The sequence below is a fragment of the Schizosaccharomyces osmophilus genome, chromosome 1 (assembly GCF_027921745.1).
Source record: "Schizosaccharomyces osmophilus chromosome 1, complete sequence".
Lineage (NCBI taxonomy): Eukaryota > Fungi > Ascomycota > Schizosaccharomycetes > Schizosaccharomycetales > Schizosaccharomycetaceae > Schizosaccharomyces > Schizosaccharomyces osmophilus.
In genome coordinates this window covers 4185356-4203665 of record NC_079238.1, presented here as the reverse complement: position 1 = coordinate 4203665, position 18310 = coordinate 4185356, and the positions used below count along the sequence as shown (strand labels likewise).

General features: G+C 38.9%; 6 protein-coding genes across 6 annotated transcripts; 2 read left to right on the top strand and 4 right to left on the bottom strand.

Moving 5' to 3' along the window:
- Positions 1-572: 572 nt before the first annotated feature.
- cdr2 (serine/threonine protein kinase Cdr2) lies at positions 573-2909 on the bottom strand (the record flags this gene model as incomplete). Its single annotated transcript, XM_056180705.1, has 1 exon — positions 573-2909. One exon carries the CDS (start codon positions 2907-2909, stop codon positions 573-575), a length of 2337 nt encoding a protein of 778 aa, XP_056035435.1.
- An 836-nt stretch (positions 2910-3745) lies between these two features.
- Positions 3746-4981, bottom strand: pas1 (cyclin Pas1; the record flags this gene model as incomplete). The annotated part of the gene is made up of 1 exon (XM_056180704.1): positions 3746-4981. The coding sequence occupies one exon, from the start codon at positions 4979-4981 to the stop codon at positions 3746-3748; it is 1236 nt and encodes a 411-aa protein (XP_056035434.1).
- A 2532-nt stretch (positions 4982-7513) lies between these two features.
- Positions 7514-9580, bottom strand: fin1 (serine/threonine protein kinase, NIMA related Fin1; the record flags this gene model as incomplete). Its single annotated transcript, XM_056180703.1, has 1 exon — positions 7514-9580. One exon carries the CDS (start codon positions 9578-9580, stop codon positions 7514-7516), a length of 2067 nt encoding a protein of 688 aa, XP_056035433.1.
- An 818-nt stretch (positions 9581-10398) lies between these two features.
- On the top strand, positions 10399-11604 carry nup40 (nucleoporin Nup40; the record flags this gene model as incomplete). Its single annotated transcript, XM_056180702.1, has 2 exons — positions 10399-10643; positions 10743-11604. The coding sequence occupies 2 exons, from the start codon at positions 10399-10401 to the stop codon at positions 11602-11604; spliced, it is 1107 nt and encodes a 368-aa protein (XP_056035558.1).
- Positions 11605-12095: 491 nt separating this feature from the next.
- On the bottom strand, positions 12096-14294 carry rna14 (mRNA cleavage and polyadenylation specificity factor complex subunit Rna14; the record flags this gene model as incomplete). The annotated part of the gene is made up of 2 exons (XM_056180701.1): positions 12096-12205; positions 12248-14294. The coding sequence occupies 2 exons, from the start codon at positions 14292-14294 to the stop codon at positions 12096-12098; spliced, it is 2157 nt and encodes a 718-aa protein (XP_056034965.1).
- Positions 14295-14701: 407 nt separating this feature from the next.
- mtr4 (TRAMP complex ATP-dependent RNA helicase subunit Mtr4) lies at positions 14702-18025 on the top strand (the record flags this gene model as incomplete). Its single annotated transcript, XM_056180700.1, has 1 exon — positions 14702-18025. The coding sequence occupies one exon, from the start codon at positions 14702-14704 to the stop codon at positions 18023-18025; it is 3324 nt and encodes a 1107-aa protein (XP_056035554.1).
- Between the last annotated feature and the right edge of the window lie 285 nt (positions 18026-18310).

The window sequence follows — 18310 nt, the reverse complement described above, 5'->3', positions numbered from 1 at the left end:
CTCCCTTTGATTACTTCTATAGTTCACTGTTTTCTTCACAATGAATATAGCAGCAAATAAATAATTAGTGATGAGCGAGAAGTTTTTCAAACCATGAATCCATAGCAAAAAATAAAAGGAATTTAGTTGGCGACAAGCAGTGCTTAGATGGACACATACACACCAAAAAAAAAAATAAAAAAAAGGCTGCAAAATAAAAGTAGAAGTGAGTTCCAGTGTAAATCCTAAAGAGTGAGGATATTCTCAAAATTCTTCGTCGATTATATAAATGAAGGAAAGAAAAGAAAAGAAAGTTTTAAAATTGTATTTTATCGTTTCGTAATTAACAGAGAATGAAGTGAAGAAATATTGAAATATGTTAGCCAACAAACGGCGTTACTCTGAACCAAAATTATATTACAGAGATTATTGTAGTTAATTCCCAAAAAGCAACAAAAAACCAATAAAAAATCCCTTTTTCACATCAACTCGTATCGTAGAAATTAAAGGACAAAAGTAAGAGATTAAAAGAACGACAACGTATGGAGGAGTCAGATTCGTAAATTCCAAAGTATGATTAAAAGAAGGAAATCTCAACTTTGAATAGGGTAACGTTGACGAAAAGCAGCAAAAGGACTGTTCGTCACACTGAATCTCGAAGATGGACGAGGGGCGACAGATTGAAAATGCGAAGGCGACAGATTATCTAAGAACCCTTTATCTTCAAAAATTAATTGAAATTCAGTTGCTAAGTGGTCAAAGGTAGATGAAGAGCCACTTTCCAAAACAAATACGGCTTGAGAACCAAAAAATTCGGCAAGAACAGAGACCCGAAATCTTAGTCCCTTCAGGTTAAGGGAGTTTTGACGCTTTATACGAGCACTAATCGAAACACTCACTGCGTCATAAAAAATGTCAGCGATACCAACTCCTAGTAATTGCCAACGCCTTAAAACTTCAAGGACTTCGTATTCAAGTTCGGCTGCACTAAGACTTGTATAGATGCATTTGCAGGAAGGTTCACTACTGAAAAGTCTTCTCAAAAACGATCTCTTAGGTTGAAACGGGGACCCAGAAACCTTCCTTCGAGAAGATGATTGGGTGAACAGAGACTGGCGGCGCTGCTTAGGAACATTTATACAATCATAATTACCCATAGAAGATACCCTGTCCATAGAAATCACACGTTCACCGCTGGGTGAACGAACTCTGCGAGACGCTGCGAAACTGGGGCTAGTAAACGGTTGATTGTGGATATGATTTTCGTTAGATGGGGTTGGCTCTGAAACTTGAAAGCGAGCCATTTTTGAATTACCAGAATTAATAGAAGGATAACTCATTGGTGCTTTGCCGTTGTATTCTGACAATCTGGAAACGACACGTCTTTTTGGAGGACCTATTTCAGTTGAGCCATTGGCATATGGAAAAGGGGTAGCAGACTTTAATGGTAACTCAGTATCATTTCCTGTATTATCATTAGACATGTCTAGAGAAACAGCTCGGCGATTACCTGAACCTTCAGGGTCACTATTGGGGATGGCAAAGGAATGCTGCATGTTCGCGGTCGAACGCAAACTTGGTATTGCAGAAGGAATGTGAGGATATTGAGTAGTTAGACCAGGAGTTACAGACTTGGGAACTTGGTGCATAGCGGAGGTAGATGTAGCAGGGCGATGAAAGACAGAAGAGTGATTATTGAGAGAATATGGGTATTTAACTCCATTACCAGCCATGGACGGAAAAAACGGGGAGGCAGATGTTGCCGGACGTAATATGGGATCCGTAACATAAGCAGTGGAAAACGGAGTTGTGGAAGGACCTTGAACTACTTTTTCATTTTCATTCATATTCTCGTCTTCCTCGTCGAGTATATAGTTTTTCGCAGCTTCCGTACCAAGTAAATCATTAACGACAGCACGATTACGATCTATAGCAGCGGTAGTTGGGGGATGTAAGTGTCGGCTCAGTAACGTGTATAAAGTCTTCTCAAGGAGGGGTGATTGTGAAGCCAAACTTTCATACAAAGACTTGGGATTTTCTGAACAGCAAAAAAGTAAAGAAAGATGTTGTATAATAAGAGGATCAACAGGTTGGATGGGTGCTGAAACGATGGGGATAGAAATATTAGGTTTGGCGAGATAACTAATGAAAGGATGTTCACGAATCTGTTCCATAGTCATTCGAGTAGAAGGATTCACATCAAGCATACGATATAGTAAGTGTTGGGCTTGAGGAGAGATATCGCTCGGCATGTCAAAATGACCTTCACAGACCTTCAAAAGCAAAGAGCGTATATTATCGTCATCAAATGGCAATCGACCACTTAACAAAGCAAACAGTATTACACCGCAAGACCAAATGTCACTTGCACAACCATTATACGGACGTCCCATGATAATTTCAGGAGAAGCATAATGCGGAGAGCCACAGGATGTTTGCAGTAGGTTACCAGGTAATTGAACGGAAGCCATTCCAAATTCTGCAATCTTTATAGAACCATGAGCGTCCAAAAACAGGTTTTCTGGTTTTAGATCCCGATGACAGATATGAAGTTTATGGCAATATTCTAAACCGTAAAGAATTTGCCATAAAAATTTCGCTGCAACTTCTTCAGAAAAGCTTCCTTTCCGGAGCATACAATCAAAAAGCTCTCCTCCAGGCATGTACTCAACGACAACATAGACTTGGTCTTGTTGGGTTATAACATCAATAAGCTGCAAGACATTGGGATGTTCAATTAATCTTAGCAAAACAAGCTCACTTTCCATGCTTTTTTGCTGGCTTGGAGTGTATTGCGACCATCCCAATATTGGCTTGACCACTGCAAGCTGCGCAGTCTGCTTGTGCTTCGCCAAGCGAGCGCTGTTTTGCCTTTCTGATCCCAAGGAAAGGCCAAGCTCCCAAGGTCCAACTTCAGAAACTGCGTTCATACAATAGAGTTACAAGTCGAAAACAGGAAAGCAAGGATTAAGTATGTCGCGGGGGTATTGGGGAAAGATGACTTTGGGTGAATGTCTGAGGTATCTCCTATTAATACAGGTCTCCGTGCTGCTCCCTAAACGAATCTATGTAAAAATATGTATAATAAATATTATTTTCTATTTTAATGAATTTTATCAAATCAATAAACACTTTATGTATAGAAACGATCTTCACTTTTTGTTATGAAAAATCTCTTCTTCCAAACTTATGAATATGAATATATGCATTTGAAACGGGTGTGTATATGACAATAGGTAACTTTACTTTTGCTATGGTTGTTGCTAAGCTAACAAGATATTGAGAGGGGCTCTTGTTTGTCTACAATATCAAACTCCACAAAAAAGTACAACAAATGGCTCTCTTACTGCCATACGCCCAGCGGTTTCAGACTGAAATGGAGCTTGTGTTGTGAACGATGATGATTCTGGACGTAATGACAAAGTATTCATTATTACTCTATTGTATTTTTAAAAAACCCACGGCCAAAAAGGCAAATAAAAAGAAAGGAGAAGATAGACTCACAGAATAGCCATACAGCTAAACTAAGCAGGAGAATGAAATGAAATAAAATAAAATTAAATTAAGGAAACCCCTGCATTCCAAATAATATGGTGTCTAGCATATAAGTATTCACATATACACACATATTTCGACGTAAGCATTTAGGAAAAGTGAATGTAATAACCAAACAAAAAAAAGAATAAATTCTCTATAAGTAAAAAATAAAAGAAAAACGTTTAAATTTTCGAAAACTTGGACATAAATCGGACCAAGTAAATCCTCATCACACGAGACGATTGCGCTTCGTAGATGAATAACTTGGAGAGAGAGTTGTGACATCGTTGAACGGCCTTTTCTGTTGCGATATTAGCATAGGAATACTCACTTTTTTTAAAGGAGCTGTTGGTTGGGCAAGTACCGGATCTGCCATTACTGTAGGAAAAGGGCCGCCATTTCTATCATTATGAATAGTAGAAGGGAAAGGAGTTGCATGAGATGTATGGAATGGAAGGGATGAGGCGGACTGCACTGATGGAATGGAAGTTTCTATCAAGAAGCTTTCAGGATGTACTGGTCGATACGACAACGGCTGGGGAGAGGATGGAGTAGGAGGTAAATTCTGATGCCTCACATTCGGTGTCTGTGCTAAAAGAGGCACGGCAAACTGAGGGGGCACGTTTCCATTCGACCGAGTTAATACTCTTGGGCAATTGGGATAGCTCACTGGGAGAGGAGGTTGAACAACAGATGTTTGCAGTCCAGTGTTTGCAGTCAAATTTGTGTTTGCGTTGATTCCATCCATTATAGGAGTTGATGAAGGACTTGTAGAGGCGGAGCTTTCTGGTGAAGAAGGGATTTGTTGGGAAAAGCATGTATTCATACGATGCATGGCGGACATGCGGCTGTTCATCCTTTGCTGGGCAATCTTTGTAATGTAAGCAACGGAAAGATAATCGTTTAAAGAAGACTGCACATTGGAAAACAAAGAGATCCAATGAGGAGAAAATTTGCGAAAATCCAAAGCGGGATCGGATGAGCTTGACAAGTAAGAAGTAGCTTGAATGTAGCATTCGCCGATTAGCAAAGACCAGCGAGCAAAGACATGTTTGGCTACAAGAAGACGATAATCAATGCCCTGGTAAAACAATCGCTCAAGGATTAGGAGTTTATCCACGGGCAATTGGGAAAGTCTAGACCAAGCACGGTTGCTAAAGCTACGATCATGCAGGAATTTGGTAGCGGCAATCAAACAAACCAAGAACAGACGGCGACCGCAAAGCAAAGGAATATACTTTTGGGGTTCAACAAACGCACGTTCACGAAAGCTGATAAAGTAGTATAAAGCAAGGATGAGGGTGGTGTAGTCGGTATGACTACGGCGAATGGTTTCATATAAAAATTGGTTGAGAGCTAAAGTATGTGAATGACACGGCTGGTTGGCCCTTTGAGCAAGAGGATAGATAGACAAGATAACGGTAGAAAACGCATCGAGCAAAGCTCGAATATTAAGTTTGGACATTTTGGGTAGCGGTAAGAGAAGTGAAAGCAAAAGCACGATGGAAAATAATAACAGAAAAGTAAAAGTTCAAGTAAAAAGGACCCTTGGAACCAGTGTGAGGGCTTGTACAAGAGATGAATATATCGATAGACTTGATAAAATGCTAGTTAGAAAAGCGGCCTGGATAGAAGGGAGCACAAAAGGGAAGAAAAGATTGTAGTTGCGTTCAAAAATAACTAGGCAAAGAAAACGTCGAGTGGAAGAAGAGTAGAGCACACTCTAAAATGGGAAATGGGGAAAAAGGTTTAAACGGAGACCATGACGAAAAATCAAAGAATCAAACAAGAAAAATCAAAAAAGAGCCTATGGGCAGAAGCAAAACAAGAAAAGAAGTTGTGGGAGGGAAGCACGCAAAAGACAACTACAGAACCGTTGAGCAAAAGAACAATCCAGATGGAGACCTAGAGAGCCGTTTGTCGAGAAAGATAAAAGTAAAAAATAAAAAATAAAAAAGGACAGAGAATTATAGGCCAACGATGAAAAAAGCAAACACAGAGAGACAGAGAGAGGAACGAAAATGCGAAACAACGAATGGAAGAATCAAAACGAAACCACTTTAAGAAAAAAAAATAAAATAAAATAAATACAAAGAGAAAATGAGAAGAAGAAGAAAAAAAAAAGGAAAAAAAGGCAAACAAAAAAAGAATGTGGACAAGGAATCAAAAAGGAAAAAAGAAAGCGTCCAAGGTAGAAAAAAGACTTGAAATCAAAATTTCGTTAACGAGACGACAATAAACGAAATTTTTCTGAAAGTTTAAAAAAGAAAATCTCGTTCAAAATCTTTTATGTATTTTTTTTTTTTTTTTGATTCTAAAAGGAAACAAGAAGAAGAATGCAACAAAAAAAAACAAAAAAAAAGACAAATGAATCAATTTCTTGGTTCACCAAATTGGAAGAACGTAAGAATCAACAGGGAAGAAAATAAAAAAGAAAGTAGTGGACGATTATAAATGAAACCACCACACCACGAACGGCAAGTAGGGAACGTATAAATAGTCAATAGCGGAAAGAGGGAAAAAAATTCACGTTAACAAAAGTCACCCGAAAGGCCGATGACAAGACAAACAGAGAATTCAACAGATGACTCAAGTTGAGTTTTGAGTCAAGCCAATTCAATAGAAGAAGAGAATAGAAACCGTAGTAAACCCAAAAACAATTAAATATGTCAATGGGAAGAGAAAGTCTCGAAATAGAATAGAAAAAAAAGAAAAAGAAAAAGAAAAAGAAAATTAGAATTAGAATTAGAATTAGAATTAGAATTATTTAATAAAGAAAACCTGTAAGCACAGGAGAAGAAAGGAATACAAACGACAAGTAGAAAAATGAAAAGAATGTTTCCAACAAAGCCTTTAAATATACAATTCGAAAATCTTTCAATCTTTCTTCAAAGTGATGTGATGGATGGACGGGCTTGGATAATGATTGCGATGAGATAGATATCAACCCATATGGACTCGGCCTCTCTTTTTAAGGTAAAAAAAAAAAAAAAAAGATGGGAGGAGGTAACAATCAGACAAGAAGAGAGAGATGAATTGGAGGAGCAAGATTTCGATGCAACTTGATGTGGGATAAGAAAGAATGCTTTGATTATGGGACGATTAACAAGACCAAGAAATATCATTTGGATCATCACCTTGGACACCGATTTCTCTGGGTAAAGGAGACAAGACAGTAGAGATGATTTGGATCCGCAAGGAGATATTGATGATGACGATGGAATAGACGAAACAAACTCTTGGAAAACTCGAGTTAACAATTGGTGAAATAAAAAACAAACGACTTTTATAATCTCGCAATTATTTTTCTTTTGCCTCTTTCGATCTTTTAAGGTTACCTTAATTTATCAATTGCTTCATGGATCGTGATCATGATAGGGTTGATGTGTTTCAAAAAGATGCTTGGAATTTCATCTTTACGTTTCCCATCTCTCGGGAAATAGCGACAAATCTGACGGGAAAGGTACAATGAGTCGTTTGCAATTGTGTCGTGACTTTTGGATAACCGACGGAAGGAATTGCAGTGAAAGGAAAGGAAAGGAAAGGAAATGAAATGAAATGAAATGATTTGTATTTGTATTTGTAATTGTAATTGTAATTTTTAAATTTCCTCGACAACCTTCAATATCCTTGACTAACTCGGGCGATTTTGCAGCTCTTGCCTTTCATCCATTGTTGTCTCTACTCTTTCTCGAAACCTTCCACCTTATCTAGCTACAATACAATACAAGCAATACAAGTAGTAATATTCTTTTTCAATCCATGCACAAATGTTATTCATTCATTATCTCCAGACTCTTTGCTTTGTCCAGCAAAACATTTCCATTGTCTGGTTTGTCTGTCAAAAATTAAATTATATAATTCACAATAAAAAAAAGTAAAAGAAAAATTAAAAAATTAAAAAAATTCATTCTCAATCTCAATTTTTGTCATTTTTTCTCTTCCCTCTTCTTTTTTGGCTCTTTCTGGCTTTCAAAATTCATTCCCCTTTCACATTTCATGCTTGCATCACTCGGGAATTCCATGTCTTTTTTAACATTTGCCCAGGCAAACCCTCTTCTTCCCATCCATACGTAGGTCGATCCATGCCTGAACGTCGTAACTTGTTTGTATTCAACCGTGCCAATTGCTTCACCGGCGACCGCTTTTGTCCTTCTAGCAATTGCAGCTTCTTCGGCATCTGCAGCGTATAATCTTCTCCATTAGAAATCGGTTCTTCCACCTCTTCTCCATCTTCCTTCTCATGAATTCCTTTTCTCTTTTCGTCCACCTTTGGCTCCGGCTTCGTCAAGTATCCCGCCTTTCCATGATGTGTTCTCGCTACTTTCGATGGCTGTCGCCCGTTGCTCGTCGGATACCGTAAATGCAATTTTTCCAGCTTTTCAATGTATCGAGAATCTAACGAATCATGTTTCGTCCTCTGCTTCGCTCTCTCATATCCATGTTCTGGAAGTGACCCCGGAAGAATCGCCGTCTCCGGCTGTTCGTCGTCGAAAATTCCTTTGCTTGTTTTGCGTCGCATTCGTAAAATCTCATGCAAATCATCATTCGTGTTTTCTTCGGATTTGTTCTTGCACTGCAAAGAACTATCCAGTAATTTCGCCATCGAATCTACCACATGGTTAACGTCATGTCGGTCATGAAGCGACGCAGACTTCTTTTCAACAGGACTTCGCGGTTTGTATGCATGCTTCATAAGCGTAGCTGTCGTATGAAGCGCCCGTGATGACATATCTTTCTTCTTCAAGCTAGGTACTTCCGGCATCGGTGCTACTGCTTTCTTTGGCATATTTGAGGGTGCTACCTCTGTAAATATTACGTGGCTCAGGCTTAGTTTTGGTTCATGGATCGCTGTTGTTTCAATGGCCGTGTCCATAACCATCTCCATTGTAGATACATTGGCTGCTTCCGCTGCACCGTACATTTGTGGATTTGATATCTGCATTTGCTGCATAGATCCAACCATTTGCTGCACATATCGTTGGTAACGATTGTCCACCTCTCTTAGTTGTTTATCCATATCGCGACGCAGAGCTTCCTCTTGCTGCGCCAAATTGGCCGCAACGTAGTTGCCAAGTTCGCTTTCACGCGCTGCTAGCTGTTGCTCTCGAAGTGCAATCTCGTTTTCTCGTAGATTCAAGGACTGTTGCTTCTTTCGGAGAAGCTTGAACTGATCCTTCATCAAACGCTCCGTCTCGAGTTGCTTTCTAATGTCCATTAATGCTGGTGAAGATAAAAGCTGAAATGTCGTCGGGCGTACATCACAGTCAGTTTCCAGACAATGCCGAATTAGTTGATAAAGCTCATCACTATAATAACCATCCCAGTGGGAAAGATTTCCTTGGCAAATATTCTTTTGCAACTCTAAATAAGATCTTCCTTCAAATGGATGGCCAAGCATACATACTTCAAACATAACGCATCCAAGCGCCCATATGTCCGATTTCGCACTGTAGGGATTATTTCTAATAATTTCCGGAGACATGTAGTACGGGGTTCCTACATAGCTCTGTGTAAACATACGGGTATTGTCCAGTAATTTCGATAGTCCGAAATCTCCCAACTTTACCGAATTGTCTTCATCAAGAAACACATTGGCAGGCTTAATATCTCGATGCAAGACATACTGGTTAGGAATATGGCTTTCGTTCATCCATTGGTTCTCCGTAACAGGAGCATCTCTACCATAATGACACCTGTACAAGGCGAGTAAAAGTTGGGTAAAGAAGCGAAGTACTTGATGCTCTGGAAATCTCTTTTTCTCTTCTTTATAAATTTCAATGTGCTTTGCCAAATCACCACGATCACAGTATTCCATATAAATGTTAATTACTTGAGTAAGTCTGTTAATATCCTCGCCACAATACTGAACGATATTTGGATGCTTCAGATGTCGAAGGATATTCACTTCATCTGCAACGTGCTGCTTCTCTTGCCTACTGATGTTTCCAAAAGGAATTTCTTTCTGAGCTAGAAGTACTCCGTCAGAAAGCCTTTGAACCTTGTATATCCTGCCAAAGCTTCCATGTCCAATGCATTCTAGGATTTTGTAATTATCGGTCATAGTAAGTGAGAGTACATAAAAACTCGCACAAGACGATGCAAGACGCCTCCAAAAGATCAAGTCAATGAAATATAAGCCTTATTATATTCAAACCTTTCGAATTTTGACACAATGCCGTTTATGTGTTAAGGGTGCAAGTTTACTTTGTTTTCTTCAGTATTTCTTCACCGTTACTTGTTTGTCTCTTGAATGTAAACAATGTCAGGTAACATTTCTTTTCATCCAAACAACCGTTGCTTACACGTACTGCACAATACTTCAGTAATCAATAAATACATGCCAAATGTATAAATGGTATATGAATACAATTTGAAGGATATGTAAAGCAAAAATTGTAAATAAATTTGAATGAATTGCTTATATTAGATTGTGGTTTACTCTGTGCAACTCATTGTTCGTTACAGAGCTTCATCCTAAGGGATACTGAACGACCTGCATTGAGAAGCTTACTGTAAGTTATAATCCAATTCCTGTGATCCTTAGATCTTCAATTAGCGTATATCTTTCGCTAAAGGGCTGGTTTCTGTGCCATTGCTTGCTTGTATACGAAAAGAAAGCAGGTCTTTTACATTTATCCAAACCTTTCGATTTTCATTTATAAAATAAAATCAATTAGCATTCTTTATAGAAAGAGTCCTTTAAGAAGTTTTGTCATCGATTCCATACCAACTTTTATTACCAGCGGCAGGTCTTGCTTTGGGCGCCCAAGTTAACCACCACTCAAAACAATCAAAAGGAAAATTTGTCTTGTTATTCTATTCCATCTAATAATATAATACGAAGATTAGGTATTTTACTTAAATATTTTTTGTTCAGAGATGAATCCTTCGTCATCTTTTGGAGTTAGCAGTTCACCAAACAGTAAAAGTCCTTTGAAGCCTCTCTCGGTGGACGACCTGCGTTCTCCTTCACCACAGAGGGAGTTGCGTGGAAACAGGGGATCTTTTATTCCATCTTCAGCGGAAAAGAAGTTCGTTCCTAGTCATTTGATGCACTTAACAGCAAGTCAACGCAAATTCGCCCCAGATGTTAGCTCACCCTTAAATGAGTTTTTTGATTCACAGTAAGTGGTTTTTTCTTATAGTTGTTTTTGGTCTTCGGCCCAATTTCAAGATGGATTATTGAAATTCCCTGATGTCTATATTTATTAACCGACAATTAGTTCCGGAATCCGTTCCTCTGCATCTCCTTCTTCCAAATTTGGTGGCCCTAGCTTTGGTACACCAAAACCTTTTTTGCGGGCTAACCGTTTGGGAGGAAGTTCTATCATTGAAGATGCCCCTCCTACTCAATCTATCTATGATTTCCCTTCTTCTCGCCAAATAAGCACCTCCAATGTTGATCAAATTACTGCTTCACCTCTTTCTTCTCCCTTTGCCGCGAAAACTCAAACTATTCCTATGGAGCCATTAAAGGAAGTTAGCAGATCTGTCATTGTTTTTGGCTTTCCACCAGAAATAACCAATCAAGTCGTAAATGAATTTTCTCGGTTCGGAAAGATTGTCAATCAAAACTCTCTTACCGCCTCTAGTGTCTCCATGCCGAGCTTTAAGAATGGTCATGGAAATTGGCTACAACTTACTTATGCTGAACCTTCTTCTGCTGTCAAAGCTGTTCAATCTAATGGAATTGTTATTGGTGGCTCTTTTATGGTTGGATGTATCTATAATTCTGATGATAAACAGGATTATCCACAGGCAACAAAGTTGGACGCTTTGGATGTTGAAATGACTGAAGCTGATACCAAAGGGATTCCACCTTTAACGACCCAAATAGAAGCAAATGCACAAACGGAAGCAACTATTGGGAAGAGGATTGTAGTTCAGCATAATGAAGATATTTTTAAGTCATCCCATAAGGACCATTCTAAAAATTGGTTGGTACAAAATCTTTTTGGAAATACTGCAAACGATACTGTCGATGAAGAAGAAAAGTTGGCAAATATTTCTGATAACACAACCAGACAGAGTTCTTTATTAGGAAAAAGTATTCAGGTGATTTTACACACCCTCTTTGGATTTTAGAAACGAGTTTTACTGTGCGTATACAAAATGAACTGGGTCTAATCTTACTGTATAATACATTGAAAAAAAGAAGGCTGTGTTAAACCAGCAAACGTACACAAGCCTCTTTGGTTGATAAGTGAATAATGGATGAACATACAAAACGTTTAGAATATGATATAATAAAGAACAGTCTTTCCTTACTCTTTGAAAATGAATATTGTCATCTCTTTAATTATGCTGACATGTGTTTTTTTTTGGTTAATCACGATATAAAGATCCTGTTATTTTCTACTTTTGTAGGAGCTTCAAATTTGAAGAGCCCAAACCACTATGCGTAAGAAAACGTTTTGTATTCTAGCAAAATACCTTTTACTAGCAGCACTGTACTATTACTCAAGACTAGTAATTGGAAAATCCACATATACACGCTTAAGCCCTTTGAAAGAACCAAAATTTTTTCATTAAGTATAACCATTAAGTTCCAAAATAACAATTTTCAATGACGCTTTTCAATTGTAACGTGCTTTTTTTAAATGCGTGTTTGCATTCCTAAGACGAATGAAGGGAATATCGGATTTGACAACATAATCCATTAGTTTAGCAGGATGAATGGGGGCTTCTGTTTTTGTTAGTAATACATTACAAATCAATTTTAACATACCAGTAATAGTCTGAGCAGCTGGTAACTCGTCTAGTAGTTCTGTAACAATAGGGGGTAACGGTACAAGTGCCGCAGGAACTTGTGCAGAAATAGGAGGAGGATGAGCAGCTCCAGTCTCTAATGAAGCAGGCAACAACCGAGTATCTTCCATCTCTACGTTACTTTTTGAAGAATCTGAGGTTTCAGAAGCAGCATCATCATCCTTATTCTGAGAAATAGAATCAGTTGTAGGCCGGAGTTCATATATATCTGCATCGAATTCATCTTCTTCGCGTTCTTCTTCCAAACCATAACGTGATAAGAATATACTTTGAGTAGACTCCTGAGGATACACTAGTGCCATCCTTTGACTTAAGCTAATAGCAGCGTTCAAATCGCCATACCTACTCTCATAATCAAGCCATCTTTGATAAATAGGCTTCGCTTCAATAGCATTCATCTTTGAAATAGCTTTTTCAAAAAGTGCACGAGCATTGGTTTCATCGTTGATAGAAATCAGGTAACATAAATATTTATATACATAGTCTGGTAGATCACTAAAGTGTCTTAAACCGAGTTCAAATATCTTTGAAGCGATTGTGCTATCCTTGGAACAATGATGTTCCATCAAAGCACTTGCAATGTAAATTTCATGAGATTGGTGTGGTGCTTTCCTTGCTTTTGTAAACACAGATCTTGCAGATTTGATTCCTTCTGTCCTACGAACAGCATTCATTAAACAACACCATGCAAGACTATATTCTGTTACCAATTTTTTCTTACGCTTTTCCAATTTGAGTAAGATACCAGTCGGTTTATTTCCTTCTTGTTTTTTTTCCGAGCCCTGAAAGTTGTCAGATACCGATTGTTTTTCCACTAGGATAATTTCTCTGGACAAGGCAGCAACCAAAGACTCGTAAGTTACACGGATGTCGGAAGTGCGACCATTTGCTTCTTCATGTTCTGCATAACGGACATGTAGCACAAAGCTTGAGGGGCAATAACGCATACCGCGCTTCATTACCTGCAAGGCACGTTGCTCATCTGGGATATTTAAAAAGTAAGAGAAAGCATCCAACCAAACTTGAGGACAAAGAGGAATATAAAGCATGGCTTGTTCGTAAGCATAAGCAATTCTTCCTTGTAAAGTTGTACCATGAAGCAAATCTAAAGGATCACCCTTTTCCCATTCAATCCATTTCATCCAACGAACATAGGCCGTCTTCTCAGCATTATTATGCTTTCGTTCGAAAGTAAAATCCAGGACCCGTAATCCGTTAGTCATATTAGAGAGCTCGCGCATGGCAGCTCTAGCAGACATATATGCCGGAGATTTCTCGGCTACAAACTTTCTAGCCGTAGCCCGGTTAACGCTATTTTCGAATGCATCATAATCCCTCCACAGCTTTTCAATGTTGTAAATAGGAGTAGAGACTGCACGTTGATAAGTACGACGAACAGCGTCTAATTTTTGTTGTTGCTCCCACGTCGAGGCTGCAGGTCCAGAACGAAGAAAATCAATAAAGTCTGACCAAATCGGACCACTCTGTAAGTCCATTCCAATTGTATTGATGGAAAATTCGTAGGCCTGAGTAATTGTTGAACGTGATTGACCTTCACCTTCAGGATTGATACGTCGAACATAACTTAAATAGAGTGTCCACAGATCTACGGATAGAACTTTCACCAAACAACGACTAAACAAGACTTCAACAGCTCTAAAATCGTTGAAAGCAAGTTCAGCATTTATGTAATCCACCCACACGCGAGGAACATAAGGAAATGGACGTAACATTTGTTCATATGTTTCTCGAAGTTCCTCATGCTTTCCTTTCGAACCGTACTCCTCAACTAATGCGTACCAAGCAGAAAGATTATGAGGATTTTCCTGAATCTCATCTTTCAACATACCAACTCTGTCGTTCGGTAGGCGCTTTCGTTTTACTCCACTGGTTGCTGCTGAAGAGTCGACAACATCTTCAGCTGGTATTTTGGGAGTAGACTCTAATTCCGTGGTAGTAGATGACTCTCTTATAGTGTGTTTTTCCACATTATCCACTGCTTCCATTATTTAGCTGTTTTAGGTAATGAGTATATATCTAGAATCTTAGTAAACAGTTCACTCTGCCTTTTTCGTGTGTCTTTTTTTGGACTACAGCTAAGTTTTTCCTCCTTAGCAAATACTGTCCTACACGATCTATTAGAATTGATAAATCAAGGATTATAAATAGGTAGGCACGAATTCACATATGTCCCTCGCTTTGGTGGTAATATACTGAATAGGGGACACAGTTGAAATCCGTTAAGCTAAATAGCGCATTGCAGTACATATTGTACGAAATACATTATGAACTTGAATGATATCGCTATAGCTATATTGAAGCGAAAAAATTCCAATTTCTATGGTAAAAGTAACTTAGCCTTCTCAAGCACTTTTACCTATTCATCATTGCACGATTGTAATTGATCATTGCAATGTTTGAAGGAGAGTTAGATGATGCTTTTGACGTTTTTGAGGGAAAAGTTCCAAAAAGCTTAAAGAAAGACGTAGACAGCCCTAAGGGAGAAAATGGCAAACAGTCATCTTCTAATGATAATCAGTCTGTTGATGCTGTAAAAGGAAGCAATAAGCGACAGGATTCTGAAGCAAAACAGTCGGATGTTAAGCGTAAGAAGATTGAGGAATCTATAGCTGCTCCTTGGACCAGATCGAACGAGCCTGTTGCAGGTGCTAATAAGGGTGAAGGAGTAGTAAACGAGATTGTTGATGCCTCAGAAGAGATCCCTGTTTCTTCCGAGAATGGGACAGAGGATGGCAAGCCTCCTGCTGATGCATTGGTTACCGATTCTTTTGAGCAGGAAGCTTCTTTGAAGGTTGCTGGTGATGTTGGCATGGCTGAAGCTAAATCGGAATCTGATCATGTTGTCGAGCTTCGCCATCAAGTCCGTCACCAAGTGTCGTTGCCTCCAAATTACAACTACGTACCTATATCTCAACACAAAAGCCCGGATCCACCAGCTCGAACATACCCTTTTACCCTTGATCCTTTCCAAGCAGTTTCCATTGCTTCGATTGAACGTCAAGAGAGTGTTTTGGTTAGTGCTCACACATCTGCCGGTAAAACTGTTGTTGCTGAGTACGCTGTTGCTCAGTCGCTTCGTGATAAGCAAAGAGTCATCTACACCAGTCCCATCAAAGCTCTGAGTAATCAAAAATACAGAGAGCTCTTAGCAGAATTTGGCGATGTTGGTCTAATGACCGGTGATGTTACTATCAATCCAGACGCTACCTGCTTGGTAATGACCACCGAAATTCTTCGTTCAATGCTTTACCGTGGCTCTGAGGTAATGCGTGAAGTTGCTTGGGTTATTTTTGATGAAATTCATTATATGCGTGACAAGGAACGTGGTGTTGTATGGGAAGAAACTATTATATTATTGCCTGATCAGGCTCATTTCGTTTTCCTTTCTGCAACTATTCCCAATGCCATGCAATTCGCGGAATGGATCACTAAAATTCATCGTCAACCCTGTCACGTTGTTTATACGGATTTTCGACCAACACCTTTACAGCACTATTTGTTTCCCAGCGGTGGTGATGGAATACATTTAGTAGTTGATGAAAAGAGCGTTTTTCGTGAAGAAAATTTCCAAAGAGCAATGACTGCTTTGGTTGAAAAACAGGGTGATGACCCAGCTGCTGTTGTCTCCAAGAAAAATGCTAAAAAGGGAAAAACTGGCAAAGGAGGTGTTAAAGGTCCTTCTGACATCTACAAAATTGTCAAAATGATTATGCTGAAGAACTATAATCCGGTCATTGTTTTCAGTTTTAGCAAGCGTGATTGTGAAGCTTTAGCTTTGCAAATGTCCAAGCTAGATATGAACGATGAAACTGAGCGTGATCTCGTTACCACTATTTTTAAAAATGCTATTAATCAGTTATCCGAAAAGGATCGTGATTTACCTCAAATCGAGCATATCTTGCCTCTGCTTCGTCGCGGTATCGGCATTCACCACTCTGGTTTGCTTCCAATTTTGAAGGAAGTTATTGAAATTTTGTTTCAGGAAGGTTTAATTAAGGTGTTGTTTGCTACCGAGACGTTTTCCATTGGACTTAACATGCCTGCGAAAACTGTCGTTTTCACTAACGTTAGAAAGTTTGATGGAAAGAGCTTCCGTTGGATTTCAGGTGGTGAATACATTCAAATGAGTGGTAGAGCTGGTCGTCGTGGTTTGGATGACCGTGGTGTTGTAATTTTAATGATTGACGAAAAAATGGAACCACCTGTGGCTATGACAATGCTTAAAGGTGAAGCGGACCGTCTAGATTCTGCTTTCCACCTGAGTTACAACATGATTTTGAACTTGCTGCGTGTTGAAGGTATTTCTCCTGAGTTTATGCTCGAACGTTGCTTTTTCCAATTTCAGAACAGTATGGAAGTTCCCAAAATGGAAGAAAACTTGGAAAATCTTCAACAACAATATGACAATACGTCCATTCCTGATGAGCGAGCATTAGAGGATTATCACACAATTCAGCTTCAACTGAAAAAGTACCGAGACGATGTTAGAACGGTCATTAATCATCCTAACTTTTGCCTTTCATTTTTGCAAAGCGGCCGACTTGTAGCCATAAATTACAAAGATGAAGATTTTGGCTGGGGTGCTGTTGTAAGTGTATCAAAGAGACCTCTTCCCAAGGGTGAAACCAAGGAGTATGTTCCTCAAGAGTCTTATGTACTAGACGTAATAGTGAAAGTTCCTTCGGATAGTGAACGCCCAAGGATGAAGAATGGTCGCTTACCTGAGATTCATGCGCCTAAAGGCGACGACAAAGGAAGATTTGAAGTGGTTCCCGTCCCCTTATCAGCTTTGAATGGAATTGCTCATATTCGTGTATTTTTACCCAATGACTTGAAATCTCAAGCTCAGAGAGACACAGTGGGTAAAGCGCTTAGTGAAGTCAAGCGTCGTTTCCCTGATGGAATCAGTCTGTTAGATCCTGTTGAGAATATGAACGTCAAGGATCCGGCCTTTTTGAAGTTGATGAAAAAAGTGGATGTTTTGGAGGCTAGATTGCTGTCGAATCCTCTTCATAACTTTGAAGATTTGAAAGAAAAATATGATCAATATCTTGGGAAGCTTTCTATGCTTGACCAAATTAAAGAGCTTAAAAAGCAACTTTCAAAAGCTAAAGCTATTATGCAGCTGGATGAATTAAGTGCTCGCAAAAGGGTTCTCCGCCGCTTAGGATTCACTTCTTCTGACGACGTTATAGAAATGAAAGGTCGTGTTGCATGCGAAATTAGTACTGGAGACGGATTGTTACTTACGGAACTCATTTTTAACGGTATTTTCAATGACTTGAAGCCAGAGCAATGTGCTGCTCTTCTCAGTTGCGTAGTTTTCCAAGAGAAAAGTGAAGCTGAAAATCAGCGCATGAAGGATGAGCTTGCTGGTCCTCTTCGTATTTTACAAGAAATGGCTCGTCGAATTGCTAAAGTTTCTCAGGAAAGCAAGTTTGATGTTAATGAGGAGGATTATGTTAACAGTTTCAAGCCATCAGTAATGGAGATTGTGTATGCTTGGGCTCATGGAGCTACCTTTGCACAAATCTGTAAGATGACTGATGTCTATGAAGGTTCCTTGATTCGTATGTTTAGGCGTCTGGAAGAACTTCTCCGACAAATGGGTGAGGCCGCTAAAGTAATTGGTAATTCAGGTTTACAAAAGAAGATGGAAGACACTATCAGTTGTATACATCGTGATATTGTTTTTAGTGCTTCTTTGTACTTGTAATGAAAATATTTGGTTTTTTGGAATTACTATATAACTTAATTATGCCCAGTAGGTAAAAAAATAAATGTTCGGTTTTGGGTTGTTTCTTTCGAAAGAATATAAGTAAAAGAGGTTATGAGAAAAATTGTATAAATAATTTGTAAAAGTAATCATTGTATCCCAAGTGCCATATACAAACACCTACATGGTCATGCCGGTGAACTACATATTTACACGCCCTATAACTCGTTATGTGTTCTTAACATCTACTACGCCCAAGAGGACTCAATAATCGAAGAAGTTTAT